Source organism: Nomascus leucogenys, chromosome 10 (genome assembly GCF_006542625.1).
Source record: "Nomascus leucogenys isolate Asia chromosome 10, Asia_NLE_v1, whole genome shotgun sequence".
NCBI classification, from domain to species: Eukaryota; Metazoa; Chordata; class Mammalia; order Primates; family Hylobatidae; genus Nomascus; species Nomascus leucogenys.
The window spans coordinates 17,062,077-17,077,372 of record NC_044390.1 but is presented as its reverse complement, the minus strand read 5'-3'; the positions used below and the strand labels follow the sequence as shown (position 1 = coordinate 17,077,372).

General features: G+C 37.5%; 1 protein-coding gene across 1 annotated transcript in view; it reads right to left on the bottom strand.

Annotated features, from left to right (window-relative positions):
• KITLG (KIT ligand) overlaps positions 1–15,296 on the bottom strand; it is an 87,680-nt gene that overhangs the window by 43,498 nt on the left and 28,886 nt on the right. The window contains exon 2 of the mRNA XM_003259625.4: positions 9,286–9,399. Within this exon, the coding sequence (XP_003259673.1) occupies positions 9,286–9,399 (114 nt within the window). The remainder of the gene's footprint in view (positions 1–9,285; positions 9,400–15,296) is intronic.

The following is a 15,296-nucleotide window of genomic DNA, read 5'->3' as shown; positions in this document are numbered from 1 at the left end:
GGGAGTGTAAATTAGTTCAACCATTGTGGAAGACAGTGTGGTGATTCCTCAAGGATCTAGAACTAGAAATACCACTTGACCCAGCAATCCCATTACTGGGTATATACCCAAAGGATTATAAATCATTCTACTATAAAGACACATGCACATGTATGTTTATTGTGGCACTATTCACAATAGCAAAGACTTGGAACCAACCCAAATGTCCATCAGTGATAGACTGGATAAAGAAAATGTGGCACATATACAGCATGGAATAATATGCAGCCATAAAAAGGATGAGTTCGTGTCCTTTGCAGGGACATGGATGAAGCTAGAAACAATCATTCTCAGTAAACTAACACAAAAACAGAAAACCAAACACCACATGTTCTCACTCATAAGTGGGAGTTGAACAATGAGAACACATGGACACAGGGAGAGAAACATCACACACCAGGGCCTGTTGGGTACTGGGGGGCTAGGGGAAGGATAGCACTAGGAGAAATACCTAATGTAGGTGACGGGTTGATGGCTGCAGCAAACTACCATGGCACGTGTATACCTATGTAACAAACTGCACGTTCTGCACTTGTACCCCAGAACTTAAAGTATAATTTTAAAAAATGTCAAAAAACAACAGATGCTGGTGAGGCTGCAGAGAAAAGGGAATGCATATACACTGTTCAGCCACTGTGGAAAGAAATTTGGGGATTTCTCAAAGAATTCAGAACTACCACTCAACCCAGCAATCCCATTGCTGGGTGTATATCCAAAATAAGTCCTTCTACCAAATAAACCCATGCATTTGTACGTTCATCACAGTACTATTCACAATAGAAAGACATGGAATCGACCTACGTGCCTATCAACAATGGACTGAATAAAGACAACGTGGTACATATACACCATGGAATACTATGCAGCCACAAAAAAAGAATAAAATCATGTCCTTCGCAGGAATACGGATGCAGCTGGAGGCCATCATTGTCAGTGAATTAACACAGGAACAGAAAAACAAATATTGCATGTTCTCACTTATAAGTGGGAACTAAACACTGCATACACGTGGAAATAAAGATGGCAACAATAGATACCAGGGACAACTAGATAGGAAGCAGGGAGACAGGGTTAAAAAAACTACCTATTGGGTACCATGTTCTCTACCTGGGTGATGGAATCAATCACATACCCAAGTAATAAACCTTCAAATGTAGCCCCTGAATAAAAAACAATAGTTGAAAGTATATTAAAAAGAAAAAACCACAAATATTCTAAAATCTGAAAAAAAATGAAATCTGAAACAGTTTTCATCCCAAGCATTTTGGGTGGGAAATATTCAACCCTGTAGTATACCGACTCACCTTCCAGAAAGCACAGATAACCATGAAATAAATTCTGCTTCTCTGATATATGTCACTGTGGAAAGTTTTACAGAGTAGAGGGAGCCCATGGCCTGGAACTTGGAAAATACTCCTTAGAGGCAGTGAATTTAATGTATAGATTAATAGCACAGGTTCTGGAGACAGACAACTCAGGTTGGATCCCGGCCCTGCAACCTGCTAACTCAGAAGTCTTGGGCAAGTCACTTCATCTACTTCAGCCTAAATTTTTACATGTATCACATGGGAATCATGTAGAATCTAGCTGATGGATTTATAAGGATTAAATAACTCATGTAAAATACTAAGTGCTTAGTTAGGCATGGTATGTGAATGAGTATGAATTTCTATTAATACTAAATGCAAGGGAGTGGGACAGTCTAGATAGAGGAAGGGTCTTATGCAAAGGCAAAGAAATGGGAAAGCTCATAGTGTGTTAGGGAGACCAGATAAGAGATAATAAATATTCCAGGAAAACTGCATTTGAGAGAGACCCTCCAAATGTTGAGCTAAGGAGGTCAAATGGGAGGTAGTAAGGTACAGTAGGAACAGTTCTACCATCAGAACTCCACAGCAAGTTGCTTCTGCTTAGACACATAGCATCATCTCTGTGGAAGTTCTACTCCTTGTCTGTAAGATAAAGAGGGCAAACTAGATAATTTCTATAAATTCAGTCTGGTTTGACTTACTTATGTAAGTGGTGATGCAACACTGAACATGTTTCAGCAGAGAAGTAACATGGTAGTAAAATACCAAGATTAGTATGGTAAGACAGTTTGGAGCAAAGAGAAAACAGAGACAGACAAAAGATTAGAAGACCACTAGGAATCTGAATATACATTAAATGTTTACATGTAAACTGGAAACTAGAAAAGCAGGAACCAGGTCTAGAGTCCAGGGAGGTATTCCCTATTGGTAGGGTTAAATGGATAAGTAACCAAGGCTACATATTTTAAAAAACAAATCTGTTCTACTAAAAGAAATTCATGGCAAAAAAAAAAAAATAATTGACGGAAAATTTTACCAAAGGCCAACTCATTCTAATGAGCTCTGGTTTGGAATGCAAGGATGTCAATACTATGCCAGATTGTAAAATAAAAAACTGCAAAAACAAGTTACTGGATGATGAGCTAACTGTGCTAGGTGGGGCCCATTTACTGTCTTCTTTGGATGTCCTAAGGATTGACCATGTCCAGTGACACTGGGAAAACATCCACGGGAGAACAGCATTCGGAAATGCTGGAGACTCGGCCAAGAAGTCTTTGCAAGCCAAACTGGCACTGGCTGCATACCACACCCTGCAGGTATTTGGACTCAGAAGAAAAATAACTCAAAGTCAGAATACTTAACTTCCTCTCTAGATCACTGATCTAAAAACCTTTGGATCTCATGGTTCAAGGGTCACTGAGGTCCCTAAATCTCATGAGATCAGTGGCCACTTTGGACATCTTTGCAAGACCCTTACTTGTTATGCTGTCTCTCCCAAGTCCAAGGCAGGAATCAAAATTCAGTAGTTATCTATGACTCCTTTGACACTTTTATAAAATGCTGTGCATATGTCAACTTTTCTGGGGAAAGAGTCCATTATTTTCAGACCTAGCAAAGTTTAATAATCACGGCTGTAGATGAAAAAAGCTCTACACTTCTACCTAAATGTCATCATTCACTTGTGTACAGTAGCTTACTATAATGTTAGTTGTTCAGCCTTCAGAAATAACACCCCCCAAAAAAGCTTTTTGCTTGTTTCTCCTAAAAAATTATCTACCACTAATATTGACTAAAATTCTAACCAACCAGGTGTATTACCTATAGTTTTCAAATGTAACTGGACTTTTTAAAAACGGTAACAATTAGTGATTAAAAAAAAATTGGCAGGGCACAGTGGTTCATGCCTGTAATCCTACTGCTTTAAGAAGCCAAGGTGAGAGGATTGCTTAAAGCCAGGAGTTTGAGACCAGACTTGGCAACAAAGTGAGAGTCCATCTCAAGAAAAAAATTTTAAAAATTAGTCAGGCATGGTGGCAACTACTCTGGAGTCCCAGCTACTAGAGAGGCTGAGGCAGGAGGATCACTTGAGCCCAGGAGTTTGAGGCTCCAGTGCGCCATGATTGCACCACTGTACCCCAGACTGGGTGATAGACACCCTGTCTCAAAAAAAAAATTAAGATGGCAACTTCAGGAGGCTTTTCAAGGTCATCTTTCCTCAGTAAAGAATATCTAAATAAAGATAGATAACAATTTTTTCTTTCAAATAGAAGAGATTATAAACTGCAATATTTAGGGAGTGTATAATACCTCATGATGATGACATACCTTATGATGATGACAGACCTTATGATGATGATTCCAATTAAGTAACTAACTGAGCTTCTACAATATGATAGCTTCCTAATCACAGTAAGATAAGGTGACTACTACTCAGGAAATAAAAGTCAGTAGGTTACAATAATTCATTAATTGTAGTTGAAACTTACATCTTAAACTACTGGGAAGGCATTATAAATTATGAACTGCATTACTGTGCCTCAACGATAGGTAGTTAAGGGGTCAAACCTCTACTAAACTATTTCCCAAGTGATGATGATCAGATTGCTAAATACCACTAGAGCTCAGCTTTCTAACCAATATACTGGGGCTAAAAATAGTTATCTTGTAAGGTTATGAAAATTAAAGGAGACAATCCATGCAAAGTGTTTCTGCATGGTGTATTGTTTTAAAAAACCAAGAAGCAGGCTGCACATGGTGGCTTACACCTGTAATCCCAGAACTTTGGGAGGCAGAGGTGGGAGGATCTCTTGGGGCCAGGAGTTTGAGACCAGCCTGGGCAACATAATGGGACCCACATCTCTACAAAAGATAAACATAAAAATTCAAGGAAAAGAAGACATATTATCCAAGTAGTTTATTTTATAAAGGAAGAACAATGTTTTCCTAGCAATAAGACTGATATGCTTGATAACATAGCAATCTATCTAGAGTTTTAATAAATATTATTCCTAATAGTCCTTTTTTTTAAAACACAAAATGTCCTAAATTTAGCTTTAAATAGAGAAAGAATTTTCTGCTGACCACAAGGGCAGAAATTAAACTGCTAAATATTGCAACCTAATAAAATAAAATTTGAAAACTATCTTTCAAACTATTATTTTTCAAAGGTCAAACAAAATTATGTGAAATCTTCACTATTAATGATATACCTAGGTCATTTGAAGAAAAGCTTAGAATTCATCCAGAAATGGGGACATTCAGAGACTCCAATTCTTCACTTTAATGCAGTGGTAATTCTATTTGAGGAACATAATATTTGAAGAAGAAAAATAATCAGAATTAATCAAAACTGTCTATTCAAAGTGTGAAAATGTGTTATCTGAGGATATTTTTACAATCTCTCATTATGTTAATCTCCATGAATCATGTATAAATATAGCCAACTTGAAATAAGTGCCTACCACAAGACCAGGAAAACAATAGATTCCCTTGTTCTAATGCTATCTTACTAATTTGTAGACTGACCTTGAAAAGACAGAGTAATTTCACCTTTATGAGATGGGGATGGGACCTTAAGAAACATTTCTACTCAATAGAAAGTTAAAGACAAAAACAGTTTTTCTCTTTAGCAACAAAATCATATTGAGTTAAATTGCCTCAAATGAAGAAACAAAGTCATCACAAACAAAGAGAAGAGTAGGGAGAATACACAGAGAAAACTAGTTTGAACTTTTTCAATATTTGGATTTCCTTCTTATATGAACAATTACAACTACTAAAAGCTGCAACCTAACTATCTCATAGACACAAGTTATAAAAGCTTGATTCATCCTCTTCCGAGATACTTGACCCTTTCTTTAGGTAAGTCTGAGTTTGCCATTTAAAACAAGTCTTGCAACATTTTTTTAGAAACAAAGCAAAATGTTCTGTAAATAGATGAACTATTATGCTTAGTAAACATGCCAGAAGCATTTCGAATGAAAACCCTGGGGACTGTAGGAGCAGTACAAAGTGTTCAAGAAGGAATTTTAAAAAAAATTGACATTAAAATCATAAATCATGTGCTTCTGTGACATGAGAATCACTTCAAGCAAAAAAACTTAACGTGTGTGGGCACAGTGCAGGTTGCCACCTAATGCAAAGATGAAACTAGTAGGGGCTGCAAAGGAATGATTTCCATTGAAGGAATAATTGTGAGCACAGGCAAAAATGGACTGTCAGGCCACTTTCTTTCCCTCACATAAAATGTAGCAAGGTTATGTCTGCAAAGCAAATTCCTTTCATCCTATATAACCTCCTTTATTCGAGTCATTATTGAATTATTCCAAGGGGTGCAACCTGAAAAAACATCATTATGGAATAAAATAATTTCAAAGCTGAAAAGGGCCTCTAAATTTCTCTAATTTAGTAGTTCTTATCTTCTTTGGGGTCATAAATTTCTCTGAGAAATGATAAAAGCTACACACTCTACTCAGAAATGAACATAAGGCATATGAAGGCAGCACAATTCTGAGCTTCATGTGTAAGCATTTGAAGTTTATCAGCCTTAGATTCATAACTATTGATCATATCCCTGTTCCTCATTTGAAAAATTAGGAAATTGAATGCCAGAAAGATTCAGTGATTTGTCCAAGGCCACACAGCCAGGTAACAGTGGAGCTGGTATTAAAAACAACCTAGTATTCCCGACTTCCATCAAGATGCTCTGCCCCACCATGTATAGAGAAAGGCTGTTGTTATCCACATCCATAAATCTCAACAGTCACTCATGTTGCTGTTTGAATAAATGAAATTAGTAAGTTAGGATAGGACTCCACTTCTTTTCAAACATTAAAATACACACACACACATGCACACACACACACACACACACACTTTATAAACATTATGGCCTAAGCAGTCATGATACTTCTACATAAATAACTTTTATGTAGATGCTAGTTGGAAACATTAGGGTTCTTACACCCCATCTCCACAAGTTGAGATTCGGTATAGTGATGCCCTTACAGCTGTACCTTAAATAAGTCCCTGAGAGACTGTGATCTGCTGGTTCTAAAGTAGTGACCTACTTTAAACATATTTTGAAGACTTGTATTAATCTGGCATCCTTATAAATCTATACAACACAGATGATAACTAGTCATAATAGGAATTGAGATTAAATAAGAGTCAAGACATTTTGGTTTCTAAATAATGACAGAAGAGACCATCTAGAGCAATTGCTCTTAAGCCTCCTTTCAGAATTTTGTTAAAAATATAGATGTTTGGATCCCTTTCTCAGACTTACCAAGGCAGTTTCTTGGTGTAGTCCCAGGCACCTTTAATTTTTTTTATTATTATTATACTTTAAGTTCTAGGGTACATGTGCACAACGTGCAGGTTTGTTACATAGGTATACACGTGTCATGCTGGTTTGCTGCACCCATCAACTCGTCATTTACATTAGGTATTTCTCCAAACGCTATCCCTCCTCCAGGCCCCCACTCCCCAACAGGCCCCAGTGTGTGATGTTCCCCTCCCTGTGTCCATGGGTTCTCATTGTTCAACTCCCACTTATGAGCGAGAACATGCGGTGTTTGGTTTTCTGTTCTTGGGACATTTTGCTGAGAATAATTGTTTCCAGCTTCATCCATGTCCCTGCAAAGGACATGAACTCATCTTTTTTTTTATGGCTGCATAGTATTCCAGGGTGTATATTTGCGACATTTTCTTTATCCAGTCTATTATTGGTGGACATTTGGGTTGGTTCCAAGTCTTTGCTATTGTGAATAGAGGCACCCATAATTTTCATCAGCATGACAGGTGATTGTGATGCTCACTAAAGTAAAACACATAATTTCTTCTTCTTCACTCACCCAGCAAACATTTAATGAACATCATCTACTTTGCTTTCCCCACCCTTCTCATATCACCATTAAAATTCCCAAATGAATAATTTAGCCAACAACTGACTTAGCTCATTGGGTATTAAGATAACATATGTTAAAAAGTAGTTTTGTACCATTACATCTTCAAGGGTCTATCTTGCTTTGTAGACTTATTTTTTCCTTCATCTTGCCTCCAAAAACTTTATTTTCCTTATAGAAAACTAAGATCATGTGCATGTTTGCTAGACTAGGTCATCTCACAGAAGTTTGCCATAACATTTTCTGTATGATTCTGCTTGGTCTTGTCAATAGCTTCCAGAATCTGAGAACAACTTATTGATAAATGAATTTAGGCATGGGCATAAGTAGTCAGATGGGAGCTAAGGTAGTAACTGATCTCATGGTGCTTACTACCATCCTACTTCCAGTAATGCCACCTGACACTCATTTCAGCTCTGAACTGAGGCACTTAGTATGGTTCCTCTTCCCTAAGTTCACATAATCATAAAATAGTAACAGTGTCTAACACGTATCAAATATTTACTATGTGCTAGTAGGCACTGTGCTCACTATGGGCTTAGGCTGCATTATTACAATTTATCCTCAGATCCCGCTGACATATTGTCTCTATTTAACAGATGAAGAAACTGAGGCTAGAAGGGGTCAAGTGCCTTGACTAAGGTCACACAGCCATCACATGTTAAGTCTAGACTAGAACCCGGGTCATTCACAAAAGTTAGATTTTAAAGACATACTGTCCTTTTAGTATTGTTTCTTGAGTCACAAACTAACAAGTAACTCAAGGAAAAAAACATGATCTATTTTTAAACAGTATTTTTTTTAAATACTCCCCCATCACCCCCATCCCTATACACAATAGCTAACTGGGTATATAGCAGGCAACTCTTGCATGGCTTTGCTCACAATTCCCTCAATTAAGACATACTGATACATCTGCTGCTGCTGCATGGAAGAATGCTTTTAAACCTGAACTCTCTGGGTCCTAAGGAATTTGTATAAATTGTGTGTGTGTTTCTAATTCTATATTGAGGCTAAGCTAGCAAGACTTCAACAGTGGCCTTAAACTTCTTGTTTGAAGTTCTATTGTAAACCCAAAATAAAACATATACACCAGAAAATATATATCAAGAGGAGGGAAGATAAATGAAGCCCCTTCTACTCCTTATCCCAATACTTCAAAAAAATAAACTTTTCATCCTTTTCTCCAGATCACAACCCTCATTTCTTACCTATTCTTGCATCACCTCGGTTCTCTAGTCAGTAAATAACCAGGAATTTAAAAAATTGCTTCTCAAGCTTTGTTCATCCTGAAATCATATATGGTTCAAAAAAGCATGTAAGATCTCCCTTAGATCGTGAGGGTTGGGAAGGATGCATTCCAGATGTGCTATGCCCTCTTTGTGGCTTGATCTTGAGAGAAAGCATCTGGAGAAGCATAGCATGGAGCTGGCAGTGACTTGGGGCAGCAATGCAAATCCTTTTGCTGACGGAAGAGTTCAATGTGACAAACCAGGGAGATGAGTCCCTTCAACATGTGGGCAATGAATCACCTCTCTATGTTCCCCGAAGGAGCAAACACCCACTGACATGTGACAGGGTCTTCCTGCTGATAGAATGGGGAGAATAGCCATTTCAGATTTCCTTTCATTAGGCTTTTTAAAGAAGAGTAGGAAGGCATGTGAAGGAGAAATAGAACATGCTGGGGAACCCACTGGAGAGATTATGGGGAACAAGCTGGGGCAAGCCCATCAGCACACAGCGAACTCTCCATGGTCCTTCACTGCCTATGAAGGACGGGGAGAAGACCAGCAAAGAAGCAGTCACAGCAGTGATGTGCAACTAGCCAGTTTTACCAACAAATTATCCATGACCCTAAATATCTCACTACCTGCTTTCTATAAACCCTTTATAGTAACCCAGTGATTCCTTTCCCCACCTTAGGAAAACATTACTTTGGGGCAAGAAAAATCTAAATCTTTTATCAACAAGCACAGGAAAAAGAGCCACAGCTCTTTTTTACACAGCACGGTAAAGCATTCCTTACTTACCAATTTAGTGACGTCTTTTACATTATTAGTCACACGATTCCTGCAGATCCCTTCGGTTTTGACGAGAGGATTAAATAGGAGCAGCTGAAGATAAATGCAAGTGAGAATCCAAGTCTAAATGAAAACAGAAAAATTGCTTGGTGATCATCAGTTAAAATCTGTAATCGTTCAAACTTTTAACATCTAATGCCTTGATGCACAAAAAGACCAGTCTAATATATGTTATTGGCTTAAATGCAATTAAATATTACGCATTCAAGCTATGTTCACCAAAGTTTTAAAAAGCTTTTAGTTAAAATCCATTTTGAATTATTCTCTCAATGACAATATTGTTAACTTTTGTCAAAAACTTTCTTCAGCCAATTTCCCAATGGCAATTAGGAATAAACTGGTAGCAGCATGTTAAAGACTTAGCCCTTAGGGTGTCTTCTAAAAACTAGAGAATGCATAAAATGTATACCTTATGGCACCAAAAGAAACATCTTATTTCTATTTTAAATGTAGACTGCTTGGCAAGTAGCAGCATAACCCCTGAGCAGTGCTTTAATCCAATAATCTACGACAGCACACCAAGTTAAAGTGAGAAAGATGTCTATTTTTAGACCTAAGAGAATTCCACTTAATTTGTGAGACATCAAAAGAATATTTTGAAACACAGCTTTTTAGCCACTTAAGGAAAATATTTCCTTAGCCAATAGGAAGGCATTCTTGAACCCTAGCAGAAAGTAATCTGTCTTCTCTCTCTCTCTCTCTCGAACACACATAACCTACACATTGGCTTGAAAATAACATTTTCTATCATGTATTATAGTTGTTTCTATGCATGACTTATTTTTCCTCATTACACTATAGAGATTCAAGAACTTGCGCAACTGATTTATCTTTGTAGTATCTTCACAACACATAACACAGTGTCTTGCATATAAAAAGTCCTTAATAGATATTTGCTGGGTCAATCAGTGGTCAAGGTAAAAATATATTCTGATGCTCAAATTCAATAACCATTTATTGAATATGTATTATGCGACAGGAACAGCGCCAGTCACTAGGGTAACAAAGATGATGAAGATGTCCTTGAAACTCTGAGGCAGGTAAATAAATAACACTCACATCTTGTGATAAACACTTTGGGAACACAGAAGAGGAAGCAATTAATCAATTAACCTTAAGGGGGAGAACCAGTTGCAGGAAGACAGTGCCAAGAAAAGCCAGAAAGAAAATGTGACTGTGGCTGGATTTAGGAGGACAAGGAGGATTTGCAAGGGCTGACAAAGAAAAGATGAACGTTCCAGGAAAAATAAACAGCATGACAAAACCATGGAGATGTGAAGACATCTTAAAATATGTGCAAATTCTTTTATGAGATACCATTCTTCTGTAAAATCTTAAAATTACACAAGAGTCCAGATGCACATGGCTAGAAATCTTCTCTATTTACATAGCTAGCCATATTTAAAAGGAACTGGATTATTATTTTCAATTAATATCTGCATGCTAACTAGATATTATACTAGAACAACAAATAATGATTATTATTTGCTAAAATTTCTAAAACTACAATGCTAATTACATAGATATAGTGGTTTGTATTCAAAATTAAAATCCTTTTAGTCCCTTACCACCATGGTCTATTTAACAGTAATCCTGCATAATTTTATTTAAGGCTACTTCTAGCATTGTGGGGTCACACTCTTCATCGTATCATCTTTCTTGGACCACAGTGAAGACAAAGTTGTATAAATTATTTCTGTTTGAGGATTCTTCTTTTTGGACAGACAACCCCTACATACAAACTCTCCCTTAATAACACAGTCTTCCTTCACATGGGTAAATATAATTTATTAAACTCAGCTTTCTTTTATATTGTCATTGCTAAGACGTAACCTCCCTGGAAATATATTTCTCTAAGCCCCTCTTTCTGATGTGATTTGGGAACTTTCTCCAAGGATCTCTGTAATGGACCAATCTCAGAAATGACCATAATCGTATCTTTGGCTCAAAGAAATGTAACGGCAGAAATTCTGTTACTGGTCTTCACAATCCTTTACGCCTGGCATTGAATAAATACTAAAGAAACATTTGTCCCCTCATTCATCTAACAAGTATTTATAGAGTACCTGGTGTATACCAGGCATTGTTCTAGGTGCTAGGCCTATATAATGAACAAGAAATTCCTGCCCTCATAAGGCTTAATCAACAAACATAAATAACTAGGTTATATAGTATGTCAAAAGGTGTCGAAAGCTATGGGAAAAAAAAGATTAGAGCAAGGTAAAGGGGATCGGGATCATAATGTCTACTCTGCCTTACTGGTGATCTTGGGTTCAGAGTGACAATCACAGTCATGAGTCACAGGAGGCTTTGCCCAGCACCAAGTGTACTGCGGGGTTTTAAGAAAGGTTAGGTTGGCTGGGTGTGGTGGCTTATGCCTGTAATCCCAGCACTTTAGGAGGCCGAGGTGGGCGGATCACGAGATCAGGAGATCGAGACCAGCCTGGCCAACATGGTGAATCCCCGTCTCTACTAAAAATACAAAAATTAGCTAGGCGTGGCAGTGCGTGCCTGTAATCCCAGCTACTCGGGAGGCTGAGGCAGGAGAATCGCTTGAACCCGTGAGGCGGAGGTTGCAGTGAGCCAAGATCGCGCCACTGCACTCTAGCCTGGCGACAAAAGCTAGACTCCATCTCAAAAAAAAAAGGGTAGGTAACAACTTGCACATGGCAGACTCCCAGGCCATTTCTAATATCAGAAAGTCACTGAACACTCAAGATATGTGTGGCAATGATAGGTGATGTTGGGTAGGTAGAATCATTCCTTCTGCTTATACCTTGCTAGCTGAGTAGCTTTTTAGGAATACGGCATGAACTTCTATTCATTTTCTAGAGCAGCTACCCCCACCAGTACCAATCTCAACAATAAAATATTAATGCATATCAGTGCATGATATATGCTTGTAATAAAGCACACATCAGTGCCTGCTACCTAGTAACTTCAGCTGAATTCTCTTGGAGGAAGTATAGATGTACACCTAAAAGTTTCTTGAGTCCTTGTTGAAAGAAGACTTACAGGGAGGGTCAAATCACCAGGCATCTCTGAGTCTAGAGAAGTGTCACAGAACTAACTGTACTCTTTTCTTTCCAAAGATCGCAGTATGGGTGGAAACAGCTTGAAATTTTTAACAGGGTAATATTAATAACTGTATCGTTAAGAAGACAAAATTTCACCAAAGATTGGACAAAGCTAAGGCAGTGATCCACGCAGACATCTGTGGGAAGAGTACTGCATACAGAGAGAAAAGCTGGTGCCAAGGTCTTAAGGTCTATTTAAGGCATCTGTTATTTAAGACATAGCAAGAGTAAATTAGGGAGCAGTAGAGGATGATGATGTCAGAGAGACAATGGAGAGGACAGCTCATGTAGGGTGTTGAAGCCTATTGCCCAGACATTGACTCTTATTTGAATAAAATAGGATTCATTGCAAGATTTTGAGCAGAGGAGGGATATACACTTCAGAATAAAAATAAATTAATTAAATAAGATCAGTCTGATTGCTATAATAAAAATAGACTTTAGGGTGACAACAGGTAGAAAATGAAACTGACAAGTTGGAAGGTTGCTGCTGTAATCCAATCAAGAAAGGGTTATAGTAATACATTGACTGAAAGTGGTTAGATTCTGGACATCTTCTGAAGGCTGAACCATGAGAATTTCCTGACAGAGTATGATTTGAGAGAAAGAGTCAAAGACGACTATAAGAACTTTGGTATGAACAACTGGAAAGATGGTGTTGCCATCAACTGATATGGGGAAGACTGGGGGTAGAGAAGGTTTGGGGGGCAGATCAGGAGTTAAGTTTTTAGTATGTTAAGTTTAAGATGTCTTTGAGATATTCTAGTGATAATGCCAGGTCAAGATATTTAAATCTGGACTTAGGAGGGAAACTTGGGGTGCAGATATAAATATGATAGCCTTCCATATATAAGCAAAATGAGTGGATGAGATCACCAAGGGAGTGAGTAAAAGTATAAAAAAGAACAAAGGACTGAGCATGCTATAGTGTTCTAACTTTAAGGGATCTGACAGAAGAGTGAGAACCCACAAAAGAGTCCAAGAGAGCAAAGCAAAAAGATCATGGAAGGAAGCCAAGACTTTAAAAAAGTACTTTAAGGAAAATAGGGTCAAACTATGTCAAATGCTGGTTATAGGTCGAGTAAGACAAGGACTGAGAACTGACTGCTGGTTTGGCAACATTAAGGTCACTGGTGATATTAACAAGAGCAGTTTTATTGAAGTAGTATGGGAAAAAGCCAGTCTACGGTGGGTTTTAGAAAACAAGAGACGAGACTAACCGGAAACAGTGAGTATGAACAGCTGTTTTGAAGAGTTTTCCTTCAAAGGAGAGCAACTGGATAAACAAACACATAAATAAATAAAAACAAGATGGGGAAGTAGCTGGCAAGAAATTGGGGGTGAAGAGAGTTTTATTTGTAAGAAGGTTGAAATACCAGAATGTGTGTATGCCTATAGGAATGATCCAGTAGGAGGAAGCAATTGGCAGTATAGGTCAGAAGAGAGCAGACTGCTTGGGCAACAGCCTTGAGAAAGAAAGAAGGGGTGAGATTCAGTTCTCAAGTAGAACGTGTGGCTTTAAATAGGAGTATAGGTAGTTCAATGCTATCAGGCAGAGTGCTGGAATGTGAATGCAGATGCTGGTGGTGTTTTGGGAACAATTCCATGAATAGAGCTAAAAGTTACTGAACATTTACTATATACCAAGCATCTTGGATATCTAATAAGGAAAAAAATAACGTTCATATATCCTAATTTTAAAGATGAAGGAGTTGAGGTACAGGGAGATTTGGTGACTTCTGAGTGGTGAAATCAGTAAGCCCAGGTCTGTCCAATTCTAACTCCTGTCCTTTTAGCCCCTCTACACTGTCCCAGAACTCCTGCAAATTTGTTAGATGATTTGTGAGAACTGTGATGCGATAGCAGGGATGCGATAGCAGATCTCTAAAACTTTAATACTTTTGCAAATATCAAGCATATGGAGACAAGTCTGTCCCATATTCCATGCCACAGCTGAATATTCTACATTATTCAAATCATCATAATTTTTAATATATGTCCTTTGATAGTTTCTTAAAATATATCAACACAGACTGCTATAATAATTGAAGAATGATTTGATCAGGGCAACATAAATATTTTCTTGCATCAGTTAAATTCAAATATCTTACAAAGACATGGTTTTGTTCATTTTATAAAAATCCACTGGGTCAATGCTAAAATTAAATCTATGTTAGCTTATGAACATTCAAATATCTCTGAAAAACCTATATTTCTTAAAGCCCTTTATTTTAAAGTCATTATAAATAAATTCATATTATAATTTAATTTTGCATATACTTTGCTACCATTAAAAATATCCACCTTTCATAAAATTAAAGAATTCATTCTGGCATATCTAAACATTAGGACAGGGGGATAATCAAGTTAGAAATATTGAGATTTTTGCCAAGCAGTAATGACACCTCCTTCATCAGTATACTCAGGAGAGAGCTGAAATGCAGAGCTTACTTCTTTATATAAAAAAGAAATATTTCAGTATTAATTTTTCTACACAGAAATCTTTCTAATATTGTACACACACTTTGATTTCTTAAACAGTGAACTGAAATATTAAACTTTGCTTTTCTTTGACGGTTCAGGTTCATCAAATAAAAGGAAGACTTTCAAAGCATCTCAGTTATGTAGTTGTAACTTCCCTTCTCCAAGTGGTTCCAAATTACTGTACTTGTTTGTATAACTTTTAAAAATTTATTTTAGATTTCATTTGTTTGTTCCTTAGTTTTCCTGTTTCCCCCAGATTGTCAGGTCATTACTCGCAACATATTGTTACTGCTAACATGCCTATTTCTAGTCTCCTGCGCTCTTGATGATGAACACAACACATGTCCCATATGGGAGCTTACAGCAGGAAGCATAATGGCCCCAAAGATGTCCATGTCC